The sequence below is a fragment of the Dreissena polymorpha genome, chromosome 2 (assembly GCF_020536995.1).
Source record: "Dreissena polymorpha isolate Duluth1 chromosome 2, UMN_Dpol_1.0, whole genome shotgun sequence".
NCBI lineage: Eukaryota > Metazoa > Mollusca > Bivalvia > Myida > Dreissenidae > Dreissena > Dreissena polymorpha.
The window spans coordinates 31,381,561-31,405,741 of NC_068356.1; the positions used below are offsets into that span (position 1 = coordinate 31,381,561).

General features: G+C 33.7%; 1 protein-coding gene across 1 annotated transcript; it reads right to left on the reverse strand.

The window, feature by feature from the left end:
• Positions 1 to 324: 324 nt before the first annotated feature.
• LOC127866478 (transcription factor MafF-like) lies at positions 325 to 20,824 on the reverse strand. Its single transcript, XM_052407014.1, has 2 exons — positions 19,944 to 20,824; positions 325 to 7,930 (listed from the first exon to the last, which is right to left on the reverse strand). The coding sequence occupies exons 1-2, from the start codon at positions 19,953 to 19,955 to the stop codon at positions 7,361 to 7,363; spliced, it is 582 nt and encodes a 193-aa protein (XP_052262974.1). The 5' UTR covers positions 19,956 to 20,824; the 3' UTR covers positions 325 to 7,360.
• Between the last annotated feature and the right edge of the window lie 3,357 nt (positions 20,825 to 24,181).

A 24,181-nucleotide genomic window follows, 5' to 3' on the forward strand; every position in this document is an offset into this window, starting at 1 on the left:
TTAACAGTTCAGTTCAGTGCATGTCGACGGAATATAAATGGAATAAAGTCGAACAAACATCAAACACTCATTATGCATAAATCTTTGAATCGTACCATAATTTCAAAACGTAATTAAGACGTAAAACGTTGTATGCATATATACTAGAACATGCCTTTTTTCTGTGTTTTTTTCCAATGGGCGGACAATTAACACAACATTCCAATTGCGAATTAAAACGCATCTTGATTGATGCCTGATGGTGGAGTGTCGCTCTATTTTACCGAATATGCAAACGATGACAGTTCAGCTAACATGTTACGGAAAACGAATCACGCAACACTGTTCTGTTCACATATTTTTTTATTAGATTCATCATAAAATTCACACAATATAAAACATTTAACATATCAATACATAGACACATCACCGTCGAAACAAAAATTTAAAAAATTACATAATGGACAAAAACATTTTTTAACTTATTATAATGTCAAGTGAATTTTCGAACATATATCCATTTACAATTAAATGGATTGTTTCTTTCAATATACATGTATTACTAAATCAAGACAGTTGTAATCATTGAAATCATTTAATGGGTAATTGTAAGAAAATCTCAACCACAATCTTAATTAATTGAATTATTAAATTATTTGTTTTGTATCGGGTGTTTAATATTTATAATGTATCCACAGTGCATTTTAAGTATGACATGAAATCAATTCTAAGGACACTTCTATGCATATAATTAACTTTAACCACTTGTTATTCCATGTTGCAAAACTGCATATGAGTGTTGTCAAGCAAAAATTGGTAACATAACGGTACCTTTTATAATGTAAAGTTTTAGTCTCATTAAAAGACAGGAAAGCTGACCTGGCCAGACTGCAGTTGTGCAGGCTTATCTGAAGATAATCTGAGTCATTATTATGCCTCTACATGAAATGTAATTTACAAATAAAGAATGAACATAAAATATTCACTTATATTACAGGGTATTTAACAATGTTACTGTCAAATTAACAGCCGAACTGTGAAATGGAATGATAATCTGAACCATGTAGATATATAAATGAGCTGTGCTCTGCAAAAACGGAGTTTAATGCATGTACTTACAGTTCAAAAAGGCAAATCTGGTAAGACACTGTCCAATGTTTGTATTTTTTTGTTTAAAGCAAGTTTCTTCTTGGCAAAAATCCATTTGAGGCAGAAAGTATTCAACATAATTTGGGACTAAATGCACATGCATTTAACCAGTTTTGACACAGCGAGACTAAAATGAATTTTGTCCATAACACAAGTCCTTGAAATAGCACCCACAATAAAACATGGTCAATATGAACATAAAACATGACCAGTATGAAAATAAAGTGAATGTATACATGTAATATATCAATTGATTGCTTTGCATGGTTGTTTTTGTAGCGACCATGCAAAATGTCGTTAAACAATGACTCATCATCACATATTCACTAATAAATTCATTCGATTCTTAATGAAAATGAATACACTTGGCTATCTTTGTGCAGTTAATTTTTTTAAACAGCAGAAAAGGAACAAAACATGCTGTTATTTCCAAGTAGGAATGTATGTGTACCAGTTGAAAGAATGTTGTAACTTTAGCTGACCCCACCCCCACCCCATCCCCTACCTGCACCTGTTCCAAATTTCAATGCATGAAACAAGGATATATTGCCCTTATCTCTAATTGCAAGCCAATATTGCCCTTATCTCTAATTGCAAGCCAACAAGTGTCCTTGAGTAACCTTCAATAAAGGTGAGTTTCTCAGAAACTTCAGTCTTGGAAAACAATTCTTAGAAAGATATAAAAATAAAATTAATATTCTTCCTGAACATTTTTGTCTATAGAAACAACATAATATTAATGAATTAATTCTTGTTAATACATATATTCTTTCTTAATGCTATCTATGTATGTACCAATAGACACTAATTCTAGAAACGCAATGTATGAAATGGATTTTTATACCTGTGCATATCTGTTATAGTCTAATAACTCTACATTTAAGTTACTTTTCAAATGTACAAAATCTGCTGTATTAAAACTGATCAATGTAATAAAAATAGTTGGTAAATTTTAATTTCCAAAACTTAATTTCTCTTATGTGCTTTTTAACAAAAATACTGAAGGTAAACAAAACTGAAAATTTGTTTTGTAATTAATGCAAAAAACTTGCATTAACCTTTATAAGTTATAAGTGACACAACTTACTATCATATTTATGTTGAATATGAACAACACACAAGTGAAATGTAAAGTCATAGAACTTATCACATGCAACCCATGGAATGTAATGTTTGATGTAAGTAAAAAAGAAGATATGATAACACAATGGACTCTATACATACTTGTGAACAGTGACAACATTTCAATGGATTTCAAATACAATTTCATCATAACTACGGACAAATACATTTCAGCACCGTGAAGTAACTAGGTTAAAGCAATAACCTGTCACAGGTCGAGTTTATCAAACTGAAGATTTCGAATTCTTCACCTTGAATATTACATACATTTTGCTGTGATAAGCAGATCTAATGCAGAGCTTATCTAACATACATGTAGAGGGACTTGTGCTATCATGTTACCTGCTTTAAACCAAATTGCAGTTGTCAGCAAATTTGTTAACTGCTTGAAAGTATTGTACACATTAAAATATTGTGTTTATCTTTGTCACCAGCTATTGAGAAGACAGCATGTCAATGTCATGTTTAGTTTATCGGTTTCTTATGTGTTATTAACTGTAAACACTTCTGCATTCTTATTTGTAAAACTGTATAAAACAAGAAACCGTCGGAGACGGGTGATGTTCCCCAAAGTTTTTTTTGTCACAATATTGCACTATATATTCAGATAAAAGGAAACGTCTAGTAGTTGGGGGGACAAGAATTGCACTTTATGTACAGTTTATAGAAAATTTCAAAGGGCCATAACTCTGTGAAAAATCATCCAGCCATAACCGGCTGATAATATGCACATCTCCTGTTGGTAGTGAAGCTTCCCATAAAGTTTCATTAAATTCCGGTCATTAGTTACTGCGAAATAGCTCGGACAAGAATTGTGCACGGATGGACGGACACACGCACGGACAGACGAAGCGGCGACTATATGCTCCCCCCAAAAAAATTTGGGGGAGAAAAAAAACAAAACAATTTACACAAAATTATTTCAATCTTTGTGAATTAATAAAACTATGAGAACATTTAGAAACTTAATCACAACCATTAATCAAAATGTATGCTATTTCTCAAAATAATTGTTGATTTATTGTTGTTTATCAGTAAAAAGACAGTGATTTGAAGTTCTGATGGGCACAAATTTAGCAACATTAGTGTTAGCCTTGATTAGGTTAAAAGCATCACATCTGAATGGCAAACTTGTCTACTGACTGATAAAAAACAAAAATGATACCATTATTTCAATTCTAAAATTATTTTATAAAAAAATAAGTTTTATTACAACATCAAACAAAAACAGTTATTAGCAACACAGACTTATGTTTTGGTCATCTAGTGTCATCAAATACTTTCCTTTTTCATAACCCATGATTTTGTTTTCAATTTGTTCAGGTATATAAATATAGCTGTTGATCACATCCTTATTCTTCTTTACATATACAGCACATACACAAGTAAGTAAACTGCGCATTAAACCCTGTATTCCTAGAACAGGACTCACATGTTACCAAAGATGCATGCCCAAACACATGGTTTGAAAACAGCCTTAAAGTCTAATCAAGTGGAACTACATGTATGTTTTAATATTATAACACTTTTGCTATGTCATGTATGAGGTGTGTTGTTTTTTCTTCTTAAAATAACTAAACCTAAAAAACACAAGTACACATGTACTTTAAATACCATTTAACTTTGTTACGTCTATTAATAGCGACATGAAACTGAAACTAAACCAAAGTTAGAATACTGAATTCAACACTGTAGGAAAAAATCAACAGAATGATCTAACTTTTAAAGTTGAATTGTTAAACTAATGCACTGCAAATCAGCATTTAATACGTAAGAAATGTAAAGCGTGCTTTACTGAGTGATGTTACTACTCACTTCCTAAGTCTCACCTTCAGTCCAACCATTTTGAGTGATTGCATCCTTGATGAGTACATTCAGTTTAAGGTAGTATACAAGGAAATAAATCAGTTTGGAAGGGGATTTACCATGTAAATCTATGAGTCACTATCATGTTTACATAAGTGAAGCTTTTAGGATATAAATACTAATTTAATGGGCAAAACCTTAATGCATTAGAAAGTATAATTGATTAGACATTCTTTTAGACATTCACAACCAAATACAAAGCAAAAACATATTGTCACAAATTGTTGTCTGGCTTGTGCAAGTGATAAAACATCTGTTTAAAATAATTATTTTTTTTGTATTAAATGTATTGATCTATTAATGTTTAACTAAAGTAATGGAGGAAAAATTCACAAAACTTTTGTTCATTCAACAATACAAAATAAGAATCCATTTTGCACAAACAAATCCATAAATACATGTGTAGATAACTGAAAACATAATAATTTTCTTAATCACATTAAGACATGCATTTTTTTCTTGATTGTTGCGAAATTCTTATTTCATTAAAAACATAACAGTAAACTGGCAATTGAAGAAAGTATTAGCTAATTTTTCTTTCAATACACAATAATTTTTACAAAAAACTTGATGTTTTAACAGAAGAAACTACCAGTGAATGTCATATAAACGCCTTTTTACGTAGAGGATATTTGGGGGATTCGATGGAATATGGATTTATTAACTAGTGATCATAGAAAATTAGATTTTCACGAGTGGCGCAGATTTGTTTCTATGATCACAAGTGGATTAGAATTGATATCCACTGAAATCCTATACAAATCTTTTTATTTTATGCTCTTTTACCGTTTATTTACATTGTAAAATAGTTTAACTGGAGAATTTCGCTGGAATAATGACATTATTTCGTAAAAGTGACGACATTTCACAGTAAAACAGTGAAAATTAACAATAACTTTCACTGTTAATTTTCACTGTTTGAAATAGTGAATTATCAGTTTTATTTAACAGAAATTTATATATAAAACACCAGAAAAAATATATTTGTTTTAAGTAATTCAGACACACATGTATAAAGATTTTTACACATTTATAAAGACAAAACTCTAAACAAGTTTTATCAACTTGCTCAAACTGGCTTAAATTGTTATTGGATACAGTAACAATATTTAACTGTTAAATAGTGATTCTATTTTCTTAGAAAAGAATGACATGATGCCATTAAAAACATAAATATAGCTTACTTAGTCTACAGTGCCCTCTCTACACTTTGTGGGATTGGGGCCGCGGCCCTTAGTGGGGAGAATTTCGCGTAGCTTTGGGCGAAAAGAGGAATTTTAGAAGATCTCTTCACCAACCATTCAACACCTAAAATTGCTATATTTTAATGTGATTTACATAAATAAACATTTAATCAAAGGTTAGTAGCACGATACCAGCTGGCAACATAGGTATAAAAGTAAGAAAAACAAGATGTGTTTGTGAAACACAATGTCCCCCTATATGATGTTTGACCTTGAAGGATGACCTTGACCTTGTGAAGGATGACCTTGACCTTTCACCACTCAAAATATGCAGCTCCATGAGATACACATGCATGCCAAATATCAGGTTGCTATCTTCAATATTGCAAAAGTATTCATAAAATAAGTGATTTAGGCCACATATATTTGACCTCTGACCTTGAAGGATGACCTTGACCTTTCACCACTGAAAATGTGCAGCTCCATGAGATGCACATGCATGCCAAATATCAAGTTGCTATCTTCAATATTGCAAAAGTATTTATAAAATAAGCGATTTGGGCCATATATATTTGACCTCTGACCTTGAAGGATGACCTTGACCTTGAACTTTCACCACTCAAAATGTGCAGCTTCATGAGATACACATGCATGCCAAATATGAAGTTGCTATCTTCAATATAACAAAAGTTATTGCAAAATGTTAAAGTTGGCGCAAACAGACCAACAGACCAACAGACAGACCAACAGACAGACCAACAGACAGACCAACAGACAGGGCAAGAACAATATGTCCCCCACTACTATAGTGGGGGACATAAAAAAAAATAATTATAATTTTTCATTTTTTTTTGGTGGGGGGAATTTTTAGCTGAAATAGGGGAAAAAAGTATACTTTTTTTCATGGTGGAAGCCGCCGATATTCGGCGGTAAAAAGTGCCAAACGAGGGCCCTGGTTTAGAGAATTATTTTTTTCTAACCAGTTTAATTATACATGTATTCAGACTCATTAAAAAAAATGTACCATTTCTAGAGACCTGTTAACATATTGATATCATTTCAATGGTCTTGTTCACATATTGGAGGATTTTTGATGTTCCTTAGTTAATGCCTTAGCTTGCTAAATTCTAACATTGGAACTGTACAGCTCCATAAAAAATATATATAATTTAAAAAAATAAAAAAAGTTTGCCAGAAGGAGCTCAAACCAGTGTCATTTACATGTAGATTAAATGGCTGCCGTCTTTGGCATTCATCTATCTAGATCTTGAAATGTTTGCACACATTAAATACTCAAACATGTTGTAACAAATTTGACAAAAACAAAAGAAACATTCCAAATTGTTCAGTTATTTCCCATTTGTGCAGATATATAATTTTATTAATTTCAAAAGATGATTATTTATAAACAACACTGTATATTAAGCATCCCAGCAGTCTGTGAACAAGTCCCTTCAAACCTGGAATGTGTACATAAATAGCACATATTCATAATATTGTCTTAAGTCACTTACTGAAGTCTACAGGAGCAACAAATTCCTTAATCAAATAACAACATTCCAATAATATTTAAAATCATAAACTAATTTCTTAACATTTCTAGGCCAATTATTTGCCTACAAACTGCAGTTATGCAAAGTTTTATAAACTGCAAATTAAAATATTGCAACAATAAGAAGAGACATTGCTATAACAACTAAAACAATTATTCACATATAAATTCAGCACTTGCTATGTAGACACACGAAACATGTATAAAATATTAAGTCACATTTTAAATAGAGCACATTTAAATACAGGGGAAAAAAATCATGTTAGAGGAAAAGGTCACTCAAAATCATGTTTCACAGTCAACCAGTTTGATTATCAAAATGAACACTTTCGTTGTTGCGGATTCACATCTCAATGCTTCAAACATTGTTTGTGTGACCCATCATAGGAACCAAATGCTTGATATGACTATTGACGAATGGCCATGACTTAGTTACAAGGTGAGAGAGTTATGATCAATGGATGGAATCTGATGAAACGATGCTCAGTCTGTGCACACTGCATCTGAGCTACATCCGAGGCTCACTTTTCACAATAACTGATTCATGGTGCATAGCCTCTGAATATTTCACATAGTCATTCGGACTGAACGAGTGCTGTGAAATGTTTGTGCGGGGCATGATGGTCTGTGTTGGGGTTGTCTCTTGACGCTCTTGACGTTCCTGTCGCTCGTGACGCATCGAATTTCCAAGATACAAAGGCTGAGCTGTGACCACATGAATTTTGTTTGCCTCTGCAAATCGTTGTAAAGCATCGTATCTGTTTTTGAGTGCGCTCAGTTCCATGCGAACAATGTCGTTTTCACGCTGAAGACGTTCAACCTCATTCCGCAAAACATCTTTTTCCGTTTCTAGCACCTCCTTTTGAGAGATTCTCTTTTCTCGACAGTTTGCAGCATACCCCCTGTTTTTCAACGTCCTTCGCCGCTGCTTTAGTTTGATGACCTCGTCCCTTGTCATGCCTTTCAGCATTCGGTTGAGATCCTTAACTGACAGGGCTATCAGCTCCTCGTCCGAGATCTGCTTGGAGGTGATGTTCTGCAGATATTTCCCCTCGGACTTGATCTGCGACAAGAATATCTGAAATGGACAATTATGTGATGATTTAAAACATTAAAGGCATATTTAGAGTAGGATAAGTAACTCTACCCTTTACACTGAAGTAATATCTTGAGAATAAACACTCGTATTTCCAGTATAAACACTGAAGTCATGTCATGAGTATAAACAGAGAAGTGATAACTCAAGCATATACACTAAAGAAATATCTGGAGCATAAACACTGAAGTGATATCTCAAGCATAAACACTTAAGTTATTTCTAGAGCATAAAAATTGAAGTGATATCTCAAGAATAGACACTCAAGAAATATCTGGAGCATAAACACTGAAGTGATATCTCGAGCATAAACACTTAAGTTATATCTAGTCTAAGAGCATAAACATTGAAGTGATATCTCAAGCATAAACACTCAAGTTATACCTAGAGCATAAACACTGAAGTGATATCCCAAGCATAAACACTGAAGAAATATCTCGAGCATAAACACTGAAGTGATATCTCAAGCATAGACATTGAAGTGATATCTCGAGCATAAACACTGAAGAAAAATCTTGAGCATAAACACTGAAATCATATCTCGAGCATTAACACTAAAAATATATTTAGATCATGAACATTGATGATATAAACAAGATTTCTTTGAGAAACACAATGCCCCCCAGAAAGCCAAATATGAATTTGCTATGTAGTTTATCAGGGTTGCCACCAACCTGATGAAATAAAATTCCCTGACTTTTCACTGACTTTTCCCTTACCAAATCTTGGTTTTCACTGACTAATTTCGGGACATATTCAGCCTCCTCCACCCAATACAGCTGACCAAATCCACCCATTTAATGTTTCTTTTATTCTTTAATTAACATATAATATTTAACAACTAACAAAGCAGTACTACTTGTACACTAATCTACATGTATGCATGATGCAAGGCTATATAGTAAACAAGGGACAAAATTGTCACAAAACCAGGTTTTCATTGTGAAAAAAAAATCTGATAAAGGGAGAAAACTCAAACTGAACTTTTGAAATGACCAAAAAAAATTAACCCCCTTTGTAATTTTTTTTTTTTTTTAATCTATTTTTAGTCGTGGCGACCTTGACATTGGAGATATTGACGTGATTCTTTCGTGGGACACACCGTCCCATGATGGTGAACAAATGTGCCAAATGATTTTAAAATCTCACAATGAATGACATAGTTATGGCCAGGACAAGCTCATTTATGGCCATTTTTGACCTTTGAACTCAAAGTGTGACCTTGACCTTGGAGATATCGACGTAATTATTTCGCGCGACACACCGTCCAATGATGGTGAACAAATGTGCCAAATGATTTTAAAATCTGACGATGAACGACATAGTTATGGCTCGGACAAGCTCATTTATGGCCATTTTTGACCTTTGAACTCAAAGTGTGACCTTGACCTTGGAGATATCGACGTAATTATTTCGCGCGACACACCGTCCAATGATGGTGAACAAATGTGCCAAATGATTTTAAAATCTGACAATGAACGACATAGTTATGGCCCGGACAAGCTTATTCCGCCAGCCCGCCAGCCAGCCCGCCAGCCAGCCAGCCAGCCAGCCCGCCCGCATTCGCCAATCTAATAACCAGTTTTTTCCTTCGGAAAACCTGGTTAAAAATCAATAGGGGTCATCTGCAAGTCATGATAAATGTACCTATGAAGTTTCATGATCCTAGGCCTTAGTATTCTTGAGTTATCACCTGGAAACCATTTTACAGTTTCGAGTCACTGTGACCTTGACCTTTGACCTAGAGACCTGAAAATCAATAGGGGTCATCTGCCAGTCATGATCAATGTACCTATGAAGTTTCATGATCCTAGGCAAGTTTTTTTTTTGCCCGATTTTATAGCCGAAATTCTGCTATATTCCCAATCGCAAAAAGTATACTTTTGTCTAAACCAAATTTTCAATTTTCTAAGTATAAAAAGGGCAAATAATTCTGTCAAAATGCACGCCAGAGTTATCTAACTTTGCCTTCCCAGTCCCCTCATGATAGTAAGTAAGTGTACCAAGTTTAAATGCAATAGCTTTGATACTTTATGAGAAAAGTGGACCTAAACACAAAACTTAACCAGACGCCAACGCCAAGGTGATGACAATAGCTCTTAACTTTTTTTCAAATGACCAAATGACCTTTACCTTTGACCTAGTGACCTGAAAATCAATAGGGGTCATCTGCAAGTCATGATAAATGTACCTATGAAGTTTCATGATCCTAGGCATAACGTTCTTGAGTTATCATCCGGAAATATTTTACTATTTCGGGTCACCGTGACCTTGACCTTTGACCTAGTGACCTGAAAATCAATAGGGGTCATCTGCGAGTCATGATCAATGTACCTATGAAGTTTCATGATCCTAGGCATAAGCGTTTTTGAGTTATCATCCGGAAACCATTTTACTATTTTGGGTCACCGTGACCTTGACCTTTGACCTAGTGACCTGAAAATCAATAGGGGTCATCTGCGAGTCTGGATCAATGTACCAATGAAGTTTCATGATCCTAGGCATAAACGTTCTTGACTTATCATCCGGAAACCATTTTACTATTTCAGGTCACCGTGACCTTGACCTTTGACCTAGTGATCTCAAAATCTATAGGGTCATCTGCGATTCATGATCAATGTACCTATAAAGTTTCATGATCCTAGGCGTTAACGTTCTTGAGTTATCATCCGGAAACCATCTGGTGGACAGACCAACCGACATGAGCAAAACAATATAACCCCTCTTCTTCGAAGGGGGGCATAATGAAGTATTAAAACTAAAGGTATCTCTAGAGCATAAACAGTAAGGTATTTCTAGAGATTAAGCAATTATAAATCAAAGTTATATCCTCAGAATAAATACTAAAGGTATATTCTCGAGTATACAGATTCAAAAATCATTTAGAAATCATAAAACTGAGGGCACATTTTAGAGCATAAATTACGGGGTATTGAACAATAAAGGCATATCTAAAGCCAGCTAAGGTGACCCACAATTAATAGTTTTGAAAATGCACTTCATGAAAACAGCATTTTTTTTAGAAAATACAGTTAAATTTTGCAAACATCTAATTGCACCTACTTTTTTTTAAACAAACACGGCTACAACATTTTCTCTTTGGGCATTTTGTTTACAAGAAATTCCTCTCAGAAAATTGTCTCCATCCCAATAACGAACAACATATATTTTCCAAGACACCTCCAATGTCAATCTCTAGCGGTCAGATGCTCCTGGAGTATTCCATAAAGAAAGTGTCTGGTGACGTATGTTTCTTAATTTGGTGGCAGTGATACAATTTTAGAAATGTTATGCTCATGAGAATATTATTAAAAATATTTTCAACGCATCAAAATTTGTCAACCATTTAAAATAAACAAGAGGGCCTGAAAGGCCCAAAGTCGCTCATCTGAAATAACAAGATATTATTTGGACAAATCTTCTGACCAAGTTTCACGAAGATCGGAAAATAAATGTGGCCTCTAGAGTGTTAACAAGGTTTTACTAAAGCCATATAAGAAAAATGCCCTGCCCCCTGGCAGCCATGTTTTTCAACCAACCGGCATTATTTTTGAACTCGTCCAAGATATTATCAGGATGAATCTTCTGACCAAGTTTCATGAAGATCGGACAGTAAATGTGGCCTCTAAGAGTGTTAACAAGATTTAACTTGACCATATAAGGAAAAATGCCCCGCCCCTTGGAAGCCATTTTTTTCAAGCAAACATAATTATTTTCAAACTCATCCAAGATATCATTGAGACCAATCTTCTGACCAAATTTCATGAAGATTGGACTATAAATGTGGCCTTTAGAGTGTTCACAAGGTTTTATTATAGCCATATATAGCCATATAAGGAAAAATGCCTCGCCTCTGCAGGGCTCAACATTAACCTAAAACCCAACTTGCCCTGCTGGGCAAGTACTTAGAAAATCTACTTGCCCTTAACGTAAAGCCATTTGCCCAAACATGAAATATCACATTAACTGTTAACCTCATATTTTGTAATGAAGATCAAAATGATACACCACAAAACCTTTTTTATTTTTGCACATTTAACAAAATGATTACAGCAATTAAAGTCTAATTTAAGTCTAAATTAAATGCTTTGTTCTTTTTTGCACTTGCCCGGTCGGACAACTAGATTATAAAATAACTTGCCCGGACCCAACTTTTACTTGCCAGGGGCAATAGGACAACCGTAAATGTTGAGCCCTGCTCTGGTGGCCATGTTTTGAAAGCAACCAAAACCATCTTCGAACTCATCCAAGATATCATTGGGACAAATCTTCTGACCAAGTTTCATGATGATCGGAATAAAAATGTGACCTCTAGAGTGTTAACAAGGTTTTACTAAAGCCATATAAGGAAAATAGCCCCGTCCCTGTGGTGGCAATGTTTTTCAACCAACCGGCATCATTTTTGAACTCGTCCAAGATATTATTGGGATGAATCTTCTGACCGAGTTTCATGAAGATCGGACTATAAATGTGGCCTCTAGAGTGTTAACAAGGTTTTACTAAAGCCATATAAGGAAAAATGCCCCGCCCCCTGGCGGCCATGTTTTTCAACCAACCGGCATCATTTTCGAACTCGTCCAAGATATTATTGGGATGAATCTTCTGACCAAGTTTTATGAAGATCAGACTATAAATGTGGCTTCTAGAGTGTTAACAAGATTTTACTATAGCCATATACCTGTATAGCCATATAAGGAAAAATGCCCCGCCCCTTGGCAGCCATGTTTTTCAAGCAAACGTAACCATTTTCGAACTCATCCAAGATATCATTGAAACCAATGTTCTGACCAAACTTCATGAAGATTGGACAATAAATGTGGCCTCTAGAGTGTTAACTAGGCAAATGTTGACGCCGCACAACGCACGACAGAAAAAAAAAACGATCACAAAAGCTCACCATGAGCACGTTGTGCTCAGGTGAGCTAACAACAGTGTCAAGGTTTATTCAGGAGAAAAAGCAGAAATTTATGGACCATACAAAAACACAAAGTTCTAACAATAGACTTGATAATTTTATTTTGGCGGTTTCTGCACACCAAAGTAAATTTCTCATAATGAACATTAATATTTAACATAATTGCTATCACACTCAGAACAACCAAAAACATTTTAATATCTTTAAAATATTTTTTCAACATTAACATAATATTCATCATTTAAATGGTGATAATCTATGTATATATTATGTACATGCAGTGATCCAGCTAGGCCTAAATGGAAGGGCCACCCCGCCCTGCCCTTCCGAGGCCCTGCCCTGCCCTTTCATTTATTTATTTTTTAAATAAATTTTTAGACATTTTATAATTTATAAATCTCTTATTACATTGTAATTAATTTATTCCTCATTGTAGACATTTATTTTAATTGCATGGTTTAATAATAATGGAAATAATATATTCTAACAATTATTAATAACAAAAAATGTAATATGCAACAGGGAGCATTCCAGATAGGACCGCGCACTCTAAAGTGCTGTTTTGACAAAATACTGCACCTCGAAAGTGCCCTTTTGACAAAATAGTCCCCCTGCCCTTTTTAAATCCTAGCCCAAGAGCACTGACATGGTATACTATAACTACATCAGTGTGGCCAAACCTCCACTCTCCACATTAACACATTAAGTATGTAAATATTACAAAATCGTAGTATGATGAAACCTCCACCACCCATATAAACATGCCTCTAATAAATGTCAAGTATAGAATGTCACCGCCATGTGAAGACATGTGAAAGTGTTCTTCATTTAGAATGTGTTTACATAACTGTGCCTTTGTCTTTATGTTTAAAATACTACAGCCTGTGATATTTTTTGTGGGGAAATATTTGACATTAGTTTGTTTCAATATGAAATATCACAACAGGTCTGTAACATGACCATTGAGTAGTAAACATTGGAAACCATCATGCCAAATCCAATTCTGTTATTGTTTTTATAGAGTGCATATTTCTACAGATATTGACAAAGCCTAGTTTAAAAAGAATGTATCAAAATAAAGGGCTTGTGAAAGAGTTTTTTTTAACTACTGATTCCATTTCATTAATGTTCTACTCACTGTTTGTAAGCTTAAATGTGAGACATCATATTTTACGTAACATATAATATTAAGTACAAACTGGGATTGAACATATGACATAATTATGTTCCAGTTGTTTTATACTTAATGTGTACCTGCACATTGCAGGACACTGTCCTAGTTTTTGTTACCTCATACTAAAATTTAAAAAGGAAATGTAACTGTTTAAGGATTTAAATTCACCGAAATGAGTTTATTTTATTTTTTTCATAATGCAACAATGTTCTCAACTTATCTGTAAAACTTAAACCTTTTCTCTGCAAAATCAGTATCAGGTGATTATTTATTAAAATACATGGTTATAAGAATCATTTGAGTATTGATTATAGGCTTGCTCTCCTCAAAAATGTCACAAAATAAAAGCTCATTGTTGATATTGTTGAAAAGCATTTCAATACGTGGCCTCTATGTGGCAGAGTATTAAGGGCTCCACGTCACCATGAATGACATGCCACATGTGACCAGGGCCCATGTGACACGTACCACAAGTTGTGACAACATATGGTGCACACATTACAAACATAATAGCACACAGAAGAATTAAACGTGTAACAACTCCAGCTTAGAGTTGAGTTAACCATTTACCACAAAGATTCGTATATTGACACAGTTGTAGTCCCTCTGAGTGAAAGTTAAATTCAATGAAAGACCTTTTTTACTAGATTCAATTTTTAACGGCGTTATTTCCAATCCTTAGATACTGATAAGAAGCAAACAGCATAAAACCTGAACAGACTGTGAGTTACTCGCAGGCTGTTCTGGTTTTATGCTGTTTGCACATAGCCAATGCACATTTTGACTTTGCTTCTGAGTGGGAGGATGTCATTGAGAACTGAGTTAGTATTTCTTACCATTATAAACAAATAATAAAAATAAAAACATGGCCAAATATTGGCACGCCCCAAGCAATTGTTTCATCATGCCGTTCTCCTTACACTTTCTTAAACCCCTGGATTTTTATGTCACCTTAAGGCTCAACCAGCAAGGCTTGTCTGGGTTTTGTTCGCATGATCTTGTATAACTTTATATAAACAAAACATTCAAATTTCATCTTTAAAATTATTCATACCACAAATCTGTAAGCTGCTGATATATTATTTATTAACTAATATGGCCATTGTTTTATCTTATTATTTGCAATGTTAAGCATAATGTTTTACTTTACAATGAAACTTTGGAAAATGAATTTTATCTCATTCAGACTCTTATCCCAAGATCAGAATTAGAAATGCTACAAAATGTGTATTCATTTGCAAAATTCTGAACACCAACCACAGAAACATGACACAGCCAACAGTTTTTTAATGTGACAACAGTTACTCAACCATTTCATACCAGACACAAAGCCAGTAACATGTAACATTTTTAACCGTTTTGCTACTAAGCCTAGTACACATATTTATGAGCAACATAACAAGGTAGACTAAAATAATGTTCAACACTGTAACAGGAATAAAGATAAGCCATTTACATTTTAATATTGTCATTTATACACAAACAGAAATACTTGTATACAAAAGGAAATACTTTGTTTATAGCCCACATGAGCAACAGCTTGGTCACAATTACAAGCAGTTTCAGTGAGAACATCTGTTTCTGCCCAGCTCAGCAACTCTGCGGCCATTTTCCAGCTGACTCATGGACAGATAGATCAATACCCTCACATTCTGTATCCTCCTCCTCTTGGCTCAAATTAGGACAAAATCTAGATTCACTTAAGGCCGTCTCTGACTCATATGTTGCTTTAGCCTTATTGGACAGCAGCTTAGACCCAGAGCAACAGGGATGCATTTCAGCCAATGGAACTCCAGAAAAAAATGCAAATAAAAGTTCACTGCAAATAGAGTGTTACATGAAATAAAATCAGGCGACCAGTTCCAGAGAGAAAAACCGCTGATGCGACTGTCTATAACAGTTCTGAGTCATAGACAGGCACGCAATACCAATACCGATAGAAAGTATTGATCAAGCGCCAGTACAGGGAGAAAAATTAGGGGCTGTCACTTGTTGCCAGCATACAGTCAGCTAGAATCTTCCCCCCTGACAATCAATAAAGGTTGACTCACTTAGAACATTGTCATAGTAAATGTAGCAGACATGTTTTTAATGTTTTATCCAAGGCTGCTGCACATGATTCACCACTGAGTCACATTATTGAAACATTCCATTAAATTTCACTGTTTCGTAGTCAGTAACAGGAGGCATTTTAAGAATAAAATGTTAATGCAACTTTCATTGATTAATATATTACTACATGTTAGTTATCATAATTCAAATATATCATATACACTATATTTGTAACAATGTCTAAAGCTCAAGTCATCAAGAGCCATTATAAGTATACTTTTCCTTAAAATACTTACACAATTAAATTATTATAGCTTTCACGTAAATCTTACAAATCTACTTCCTTGTGTGGGCGTAAAACTCTAATTACAAGAATTATGTCTTGCATACAAAGCTTATTTTGATTTTATTTTGAAGGAAAATACCTCCACCACTAATCTTCTGTCATCGTTATATTTGGGTGGGCCCATTAGAAAACAAATATCCATGACAACTAGTAAACAGGTTACTCAGTAAATGCTACAAATATTCAGAAATTTTAAAGATCAGAAAGACCAATAACAGCATCTGATATTAATGCCACATATGGAAAAGATGAAAATAGCCGGCATTTACTATTATTGGAATGCCATTATCAAGCCTTTCCCTATTTAGTACAGGCATGTTTACGGGAATCTATTTTCATTCCAATGAATCAAAATGAGTGCAGTAAACAGAAGGCTTGTCTCAATTTAACTTACTCACAAATTTATATACTCTATTAGAATTACAGAAGGAGATAAAATCCAACTTGCAATAGCCTTAAAGGGACCGTCAACCACGAATGACGAAAAAAGTTCTAAAATACCATATTTTATAATTATTAGTTTATATTGATTAAACTATCACAAGAGGTATATTACATTACCTTAAACAATACAGACAGATTACACTTTTAAACCAAATCAAGAAGATCAACATGATAAAATAATTAATATAATACATGTAGTCAACTCTATTTATTTACCGGTACCCAATTTGTCCCTATTTTTGTTCAAGCGAGTACAAGCAGAACAACTTTGTGTAATGATGTTTATAATGTAAATTGTTGCAGAGTGTAGACTATTTTTTTTTAAGTGCCCCCTAATGCTAACAATGTATCTAATTTACTTGAAAACAAATCATATAATAAGAAATATGACAGATGAGGCTAATAAGATTTCCTGAGCTGCAAAAAATACTTTATTAATTCTGATAAAACAAAGGCGAGTTTGTGGCCATCCTACTTTAAATTAACAAGGCAATCCTTTTGAAACACCACCCTGTGGTTTTGGATTCTGTTCATTTACAAAACTTGAAATAAAAAGCTCTATTGGTAATAAAGCCCCAACTATGAATTGATTGACCAAATGCACTGAGGTACCTTGAAACATCAATAGATATTGCACTTGTGCCAGATTAATTGTCTACCACTTAATAACCACTGTGTTTAAAACAATGTTGGCAATGGTAGACATGGCGACCAGAGAACCCAATCAAGACAACTCATAAATTCAAATTGTTATGTGACAGACTTAAGTGTTACTATTGACTATGATTGAATTCAATGAGGATTTATGAAACATAACATACAAGTAACAAGAAGTGAAAGCATTTCAGCAACGCTACATATCCAGATCTATTTTTAGACAGACTCAAATATTTACATTGGTGTCCTTAGTGAACGCTTGCTACCTTGATAAACAAATCGATGACTGAACACAATTAATTTAATGTATGCTTTTAAGCTTAAAGAATTATGAAGGAATTTGAGGTCAAGATAAAATATAATGCTTACATAATATTACATATCCAAGTACAAAATTAATGCTTACATAATCTTATATATCCAATTACACAGGTTTCCCAACTGGACTTTTTTATTGGTGATTTACAGTTAATAGGTGTTTAAAATAATACAAGTAATATATGAAACAGAAACTGAAACTTATCTACATTTTATACTATTTGTAAAATATCTCTTTTAAGCTCAACTGAAATTTTAATAATTTCATCATGAAACAGAAAGCAAAGCTATTACGAATTACAATTGGGATAAAAAATAGATTAAATAATCAAAACCATGTAGCAATTCAATAACACATTTCTAACAGATTTAAGTGAAAAAAGCTGGCAAAGAGTTTGATATTATCTACGTTAAATCAGATTTATTTCCATTTCTCAGTGTAAAATGTTAATACCTTTTGAAGAGTTTGTTTAAAGAAAAAACAAACAACCACTATCATTATTAACCTCATAAATTGTATGGATTCTTTACAAAATTGTTACATTTCAACTTAGAATGGTCATAACTGTAACCATAAATAATGACACTGACTCTGTAACATTTTATTTAAATTATTATGGTTTCTGTAACAGGATGAATTCCAATCATAATTATATAACACCAAAATTCTGTAGAAATGAATTTTATAACATTAAATAATATTAACATTGATTTATCATGGTATGAATATTTCTTGATAGAAACAATCATCATAAATCATACATGTATCACTCCGTGAAATAAAGCTTAGTGTATAATTAATATTTGTGTAACTTTTACAATTCCATGATTTTTAAAATTATTTTTAACAAGACTATTGTCAAGCAATATGGTCCCCTACCGGCGAAACTCCACCATTGACAGAATTTTTATTTGTTGCCATAGCAACCACAATTTTTGACATAGGAACAAAATGAAATGACGTGCATAATCTCCATATTGCCATCTATCTATGTTTCAAGTTTCTTGTTTGGCAGTTTGGCACTTTTTACCGCCGAATATCGGCGGCTTCCCCCATGAAAAAAGTATACTTTTTTCCCCTTTTTGCAGCTCAAAATTCCCCCTCCAAAAAACAATTTTTTTTTATTACTTTTAAACCTATGTTGCCAGCTTGTATTGTGTTACTAACCTTTAATTAAATGTACATTTATGTAAAGAACATTAAAATATAGCAATTTTAGGTGTTGAATGGTTGGTGAAAAAATCTTCTAAAATTCCCCTTTTCGCCCAAAACGACACGAAATTCACCCTCATTGGGTGGCTTCCCCTAGTGGCAAGAGAGGGCCCTGAAGTTATCGCAGGATCCAGAAAAATGTGACAGACTGATTGACTGACGCTCACACAACACAAAGCGCAAACAATAAGTCCCCTACCATTTCACCGGTAGGGGACAATAAGTTTATTTATGTGTACGACAACCTTCTCTGTTGACACAGCTATTTATAATAATATAAACTGCATATTTTTTACATATTGAATATCTATTAAAAAATTATTTTTGATATACTTATTCATAGTGCTTAATAAGTAAAGACTAAAACTAGATATTCAACAAGCAATTAGTATTATAGCAGAGCATCTGGGGTTTGTTTATATTGGACTGAAATTTACTTTGTATCGACAGTAAATTTCTATAAAAATGATATGGTCAAAATTCAACTGCATCTTTGACAAACCCATACGTTTCAGTTTCACTGTACAACGAATGTTTCGAAGAAAAGACGTAAAATAATTTGGCAATCAGCGAGTCACGTGCTTATGGTACGAAGAAGATAAAACAGCCGATTTTGCGCATTTATAAATAGAATACAAATCAACAGGTGTTCTTATGAACATTTATAATTCATATAACATCACAATTACTACGATTACTTAAGTAAAACATCGACATTTAACTTACTAAATAGAAACTGTTAATTAAAACAAAGATAAAACAAATCAAAGACTGTAATCAAAACGTAAACAAAGAAGGACACATCAGTACGCCGCTCCAAACTAGGACACAACTTTCAACACATAACAAAGTCATTTATCGACTAAAATAACTCACCTTTTTACTCATTTTAATCCACTTTCTTTACGTAGAAATAAATCCAACAAACAAACTTTCCGTATAAGTTCACTGTTCAGAATCACAGAATGTTATGTCGACTTGAATGACTAAAAACTGCTTATTACGTAGTTTAGTTGTGTACTCAATACCGACCGTTGGTTGTTTTGCGCCACGAGTGTATTTCTATTGACGCAGTAGATTTTGATGACTCAGCGGTCCAAAGTAGCAGATGATAACAAGATAATATCAATAAAACCATACAACATTCTCAATAAATACTTCTTTAGCAAGTAAATATATATTCTTAATGTAACAAAGGATGGTAGAATTTATGCTTAAATTGACAAAAATGTCGTTTATATAAATAGTGAAGTGTGTGTATTGCGTTTTGTGTATCGGCGCACAATGCCTCGCGCGCAACAGGTCGTCCAATCAGAAATACCGTTACAACGCAAGGCCCGCCTAATATTGCAACAACAAACAATGAAACTGCGTCGTAGTAAAACACTTTCCCACAGTAGTATCCAACAGGGGGCGTGAGAAAGAGACATTTTCGCGCCTTTTTAAGTACAAAGGTTGCATTGTTAATGTTTAATAGAAAAGAAAGTCAGTTAGATATGTACATGTAACAATAACTTATTACACAGCATTACTCTAATCTAGATCTACATTTAGATTTTTGATAGTAGTCTACTCAGTACCTATATGGTCTGTGCAAAACAACAACAACACAACACCACCAAAAACAGATATGAACAGCCTGACACATATAGCAGTTAAAGCATAATTACCAATAGAAACGTTTCAATAGATTTTAATATTATAACTTAATAAAGTTACTGACACGTGGTACAATAGACTTCTATGTGTCTCAAAATAATAGTAAGATCTATATATATAGATGTGTAGGCTATTTAGATATATCGATAATTTTAATATACAATTCATAGACAAACACGTACCCTTCCAACATTTATTGCATATATTTCATTTATATTTACTATAGTTTATCAGATATAGAAATCTAATAAGAGATGTACTAAATATACACTCTTATTTTAGAGTGTACCAATAAACTTCAGGAAATACTTCGCTTATATTAAGCCTTAAAGAGTCATCTCCCTTGACACAACTTGGTTGTTTGAATTTTAAGAAGGTAAGCAAAAAGTGGTTGAATCGCGCTGTAATTTGTCACAAGTAGCAGTAGTTATAGTGCTTCGAAATGATCACTGAACGATGTCCACGTCAAGAGTTGTTGGTAAAAAAATTCCTACACCCACGAGTCGCCGTGCGTTTCCCTTGTTAGTGGTTAGGTAGCGCTAAAATCAGTGTTTGAATAATTATCATACTTGTTACATTTTATTGACATTACGTTTCACCGTTGCATACAATAAGAAAGACATGCCTTTTACGGAATTCAGTCGACATCAGCGTGTAATCTCCATACATCCTTAAGCGTTTCACTTCCATTATTTAATATTAAACGTATCACACATGTACATAGTTTACATTTCACAAGCAACATAGGAGAATAAAATAACTGCTTTAAATTTCAATAAGGCGAAAACATGTTGTTTTTTTGTCCATTTACATCTAAAAATAATACGATAGGTAGGTCGACTATTTTTTTTAATTATGACCCTTTCTTGTGCGGTAAGTGCATATTTTCTACCTTAACTACCTTAACTACATGTATATTCCATGACATACATCTTCAAAATCTCATGTCATCATTATTTCTGCATAAGTTTAAAACGAATAATTATGATCGGTATGTAGAAAACATGATTGAAAATTCAACACGATATTAACAAGAACAAGTTTAAGGTCTGCACATAAAATAAGAATCGGTCTGTTATTTAGGCATTCTGTTCAAACATGAAACGGTGCGGCGAATTGCAAATTTTGTTTAGGGTGTCACATTGTCATGGACATCTTAAGCATTACAATAATACGGATGCATACTATTCTATTTCCGTTTAATTATAGCGAATTTAGCATCGTATCAAACGTACAACTAAATTAGCGTCCAACGGCTAATTTTCGCTTATGAATTCATCGAGACCATCATCAGTGTTGATTGCAGTCAAATAACAACGTTACATCGCAGTGAATACGAAGGGGGGGGGGGGGGGGGTAATGTAATAATTACGAAATTGATATATAATAATACGAATAAGTGGAATAACATGCTCATTTATGTCAGAATGTCTCGTTAAAGTCACATCAGGTAGGAAAACAAGCCCTAGCGCCAATTGAGGGAACAATGTTAATTTAGCAACCAAAAAAGCCATCATTCTTCATTAGCAACGGCGGTAAAAACCCATCGTCAACTATAGCGTATGCGAATAAGGAAAACAATCGGAATATCTTCGCGACGACCTGAGGCCATTTCGTCTATAAGAGTTTAACTTTTTTTGTTCAACCGTCTGGAACCTTTGATGTCTGATCGAAATCAAACAAAAACCTCGGCATCAAAATACTGAACATTTTAAAGACACGCAGGACGCCGAAAAGTTTCAGGAATGTTTAAGAACCCGTCTTTGTTGTCTCAGCACACTAGTATTCGGTAAGCCCTCTGCAAGGTTACTTTATGTTTAATCTACATTGAGCGGATCCTTTTTCACTTAACATTTGCCACTCGACATCTTAATGGAGCTTTCTGCTGTTATGTCGAATCCTGCAATATTGATTTATTCCAGAACGTTTCGAACTATGCCAATGACTGACCGAATATGCCCAAACTGTCCCGAGTTAAACATTCGGAGTCCACATTTTGAAATTTAAAATGCTACCGAAGTCTTGGTCTTAGAAATGAAGCTTTCCATAAAATTTCCTTATTATTTAAAAAGAAAAATAGCACAAACAATAATGTATGCAGTATACACTAATGTGAAGACTTAATTCTTAGGAAATGATTAGAGCAGAACTTAAAGGCAGTATGAACACCTCTGTTGCACGTAACAATAAAGCTTCTCATATTTTTTTGATGAGTTCTGGCGTGTAGTTGGTTGAAAAAAAGCAAATAAAAAAAAAGAACTATGTATACATATGTCAGAAGTCCCATTAGACAAATCATTGAAGCGGAATGTCTTGGTAGTATTCCCTCCTCCTTCTGTCACTGAAGCTTCCCATACACATGTTAGGGGTATAAACAATATAAAAGTCCGACTACCGGATCCTTAGGTACACTTTATGGTCTTTGGTCGGGAATAAGTAGAGCTTATACATACCTTTTGATTTCTGTTATATAAATAACACTTTTTACAGTTAGTAATATTACCACATATGCCAACTTGTTTAAGCTTAAATATAAACACTTTGTGAAAGACTCGGTCAAAGGCCTCACTAATATCACAGTATATGTTTCATGTAATTTTCTTTCATCGAATGATTGACCCATTTTGCTGCATATATCAATGAATTGGTAGTCTGTTGAGTAAATGGATACAAATCCTGATTGTGTTTTTTTTTAATTAATTTATTTTTAAGTTAGAAACTACACGATGATCATACGATAACAGATGGCACTTTGATAACAGAGAAAAACAAAAGTCACTTGCAAGAGAAAAGTTCCTCCGTTTTTTAATTTATGTCCTTTATATTATTTTTTTGAGACAGTGTGGAGTTGATAAATGGTATATCCTTTCGTATCCGAAAAAAGAATGTCACGGAAGAATGGTATTTTTTTTCCAAATGATGAAATTCCATTCCAAAACTGCATGAACTCGATGATAAGTACTTATTTCAACAAAATAAAATTTAAGAAATATTGATATATGACACGCTTGATACCGGAGACTTTCTACAAACTGTGCACTCTAATATCCGAGTGTTATCTTCTACATAAAATAAGTTTATTTATAATGTGTCTTTTCTTACCAAAAGGGTTCGTATTCCAGCTTGTAGAGATTACTTAGTTTCAAGTACAGACATTCTAATATTATTCAATGATATATGAACGAAGATAGAGCATTTGTTATCGGTGGTACGCATTATGTTGTAGACACTTTGATTTCCGAGACTTTCAACAAATTGGGTAATTGGATATGGTTTAGGCCGGCGAGAGTACGATTGTAGTACCAAGGAAGCAGACATCCAGAGGATGTATAAAAGCTTCCAAGTAACAATCGATATAACAAATGAAAATCAAGATAAAATGACCAGATTTAAATCCACAAGATGCCGTGTCTTAATTGAATATGCAATGAAAAACAAAATCATAATCATTTTAC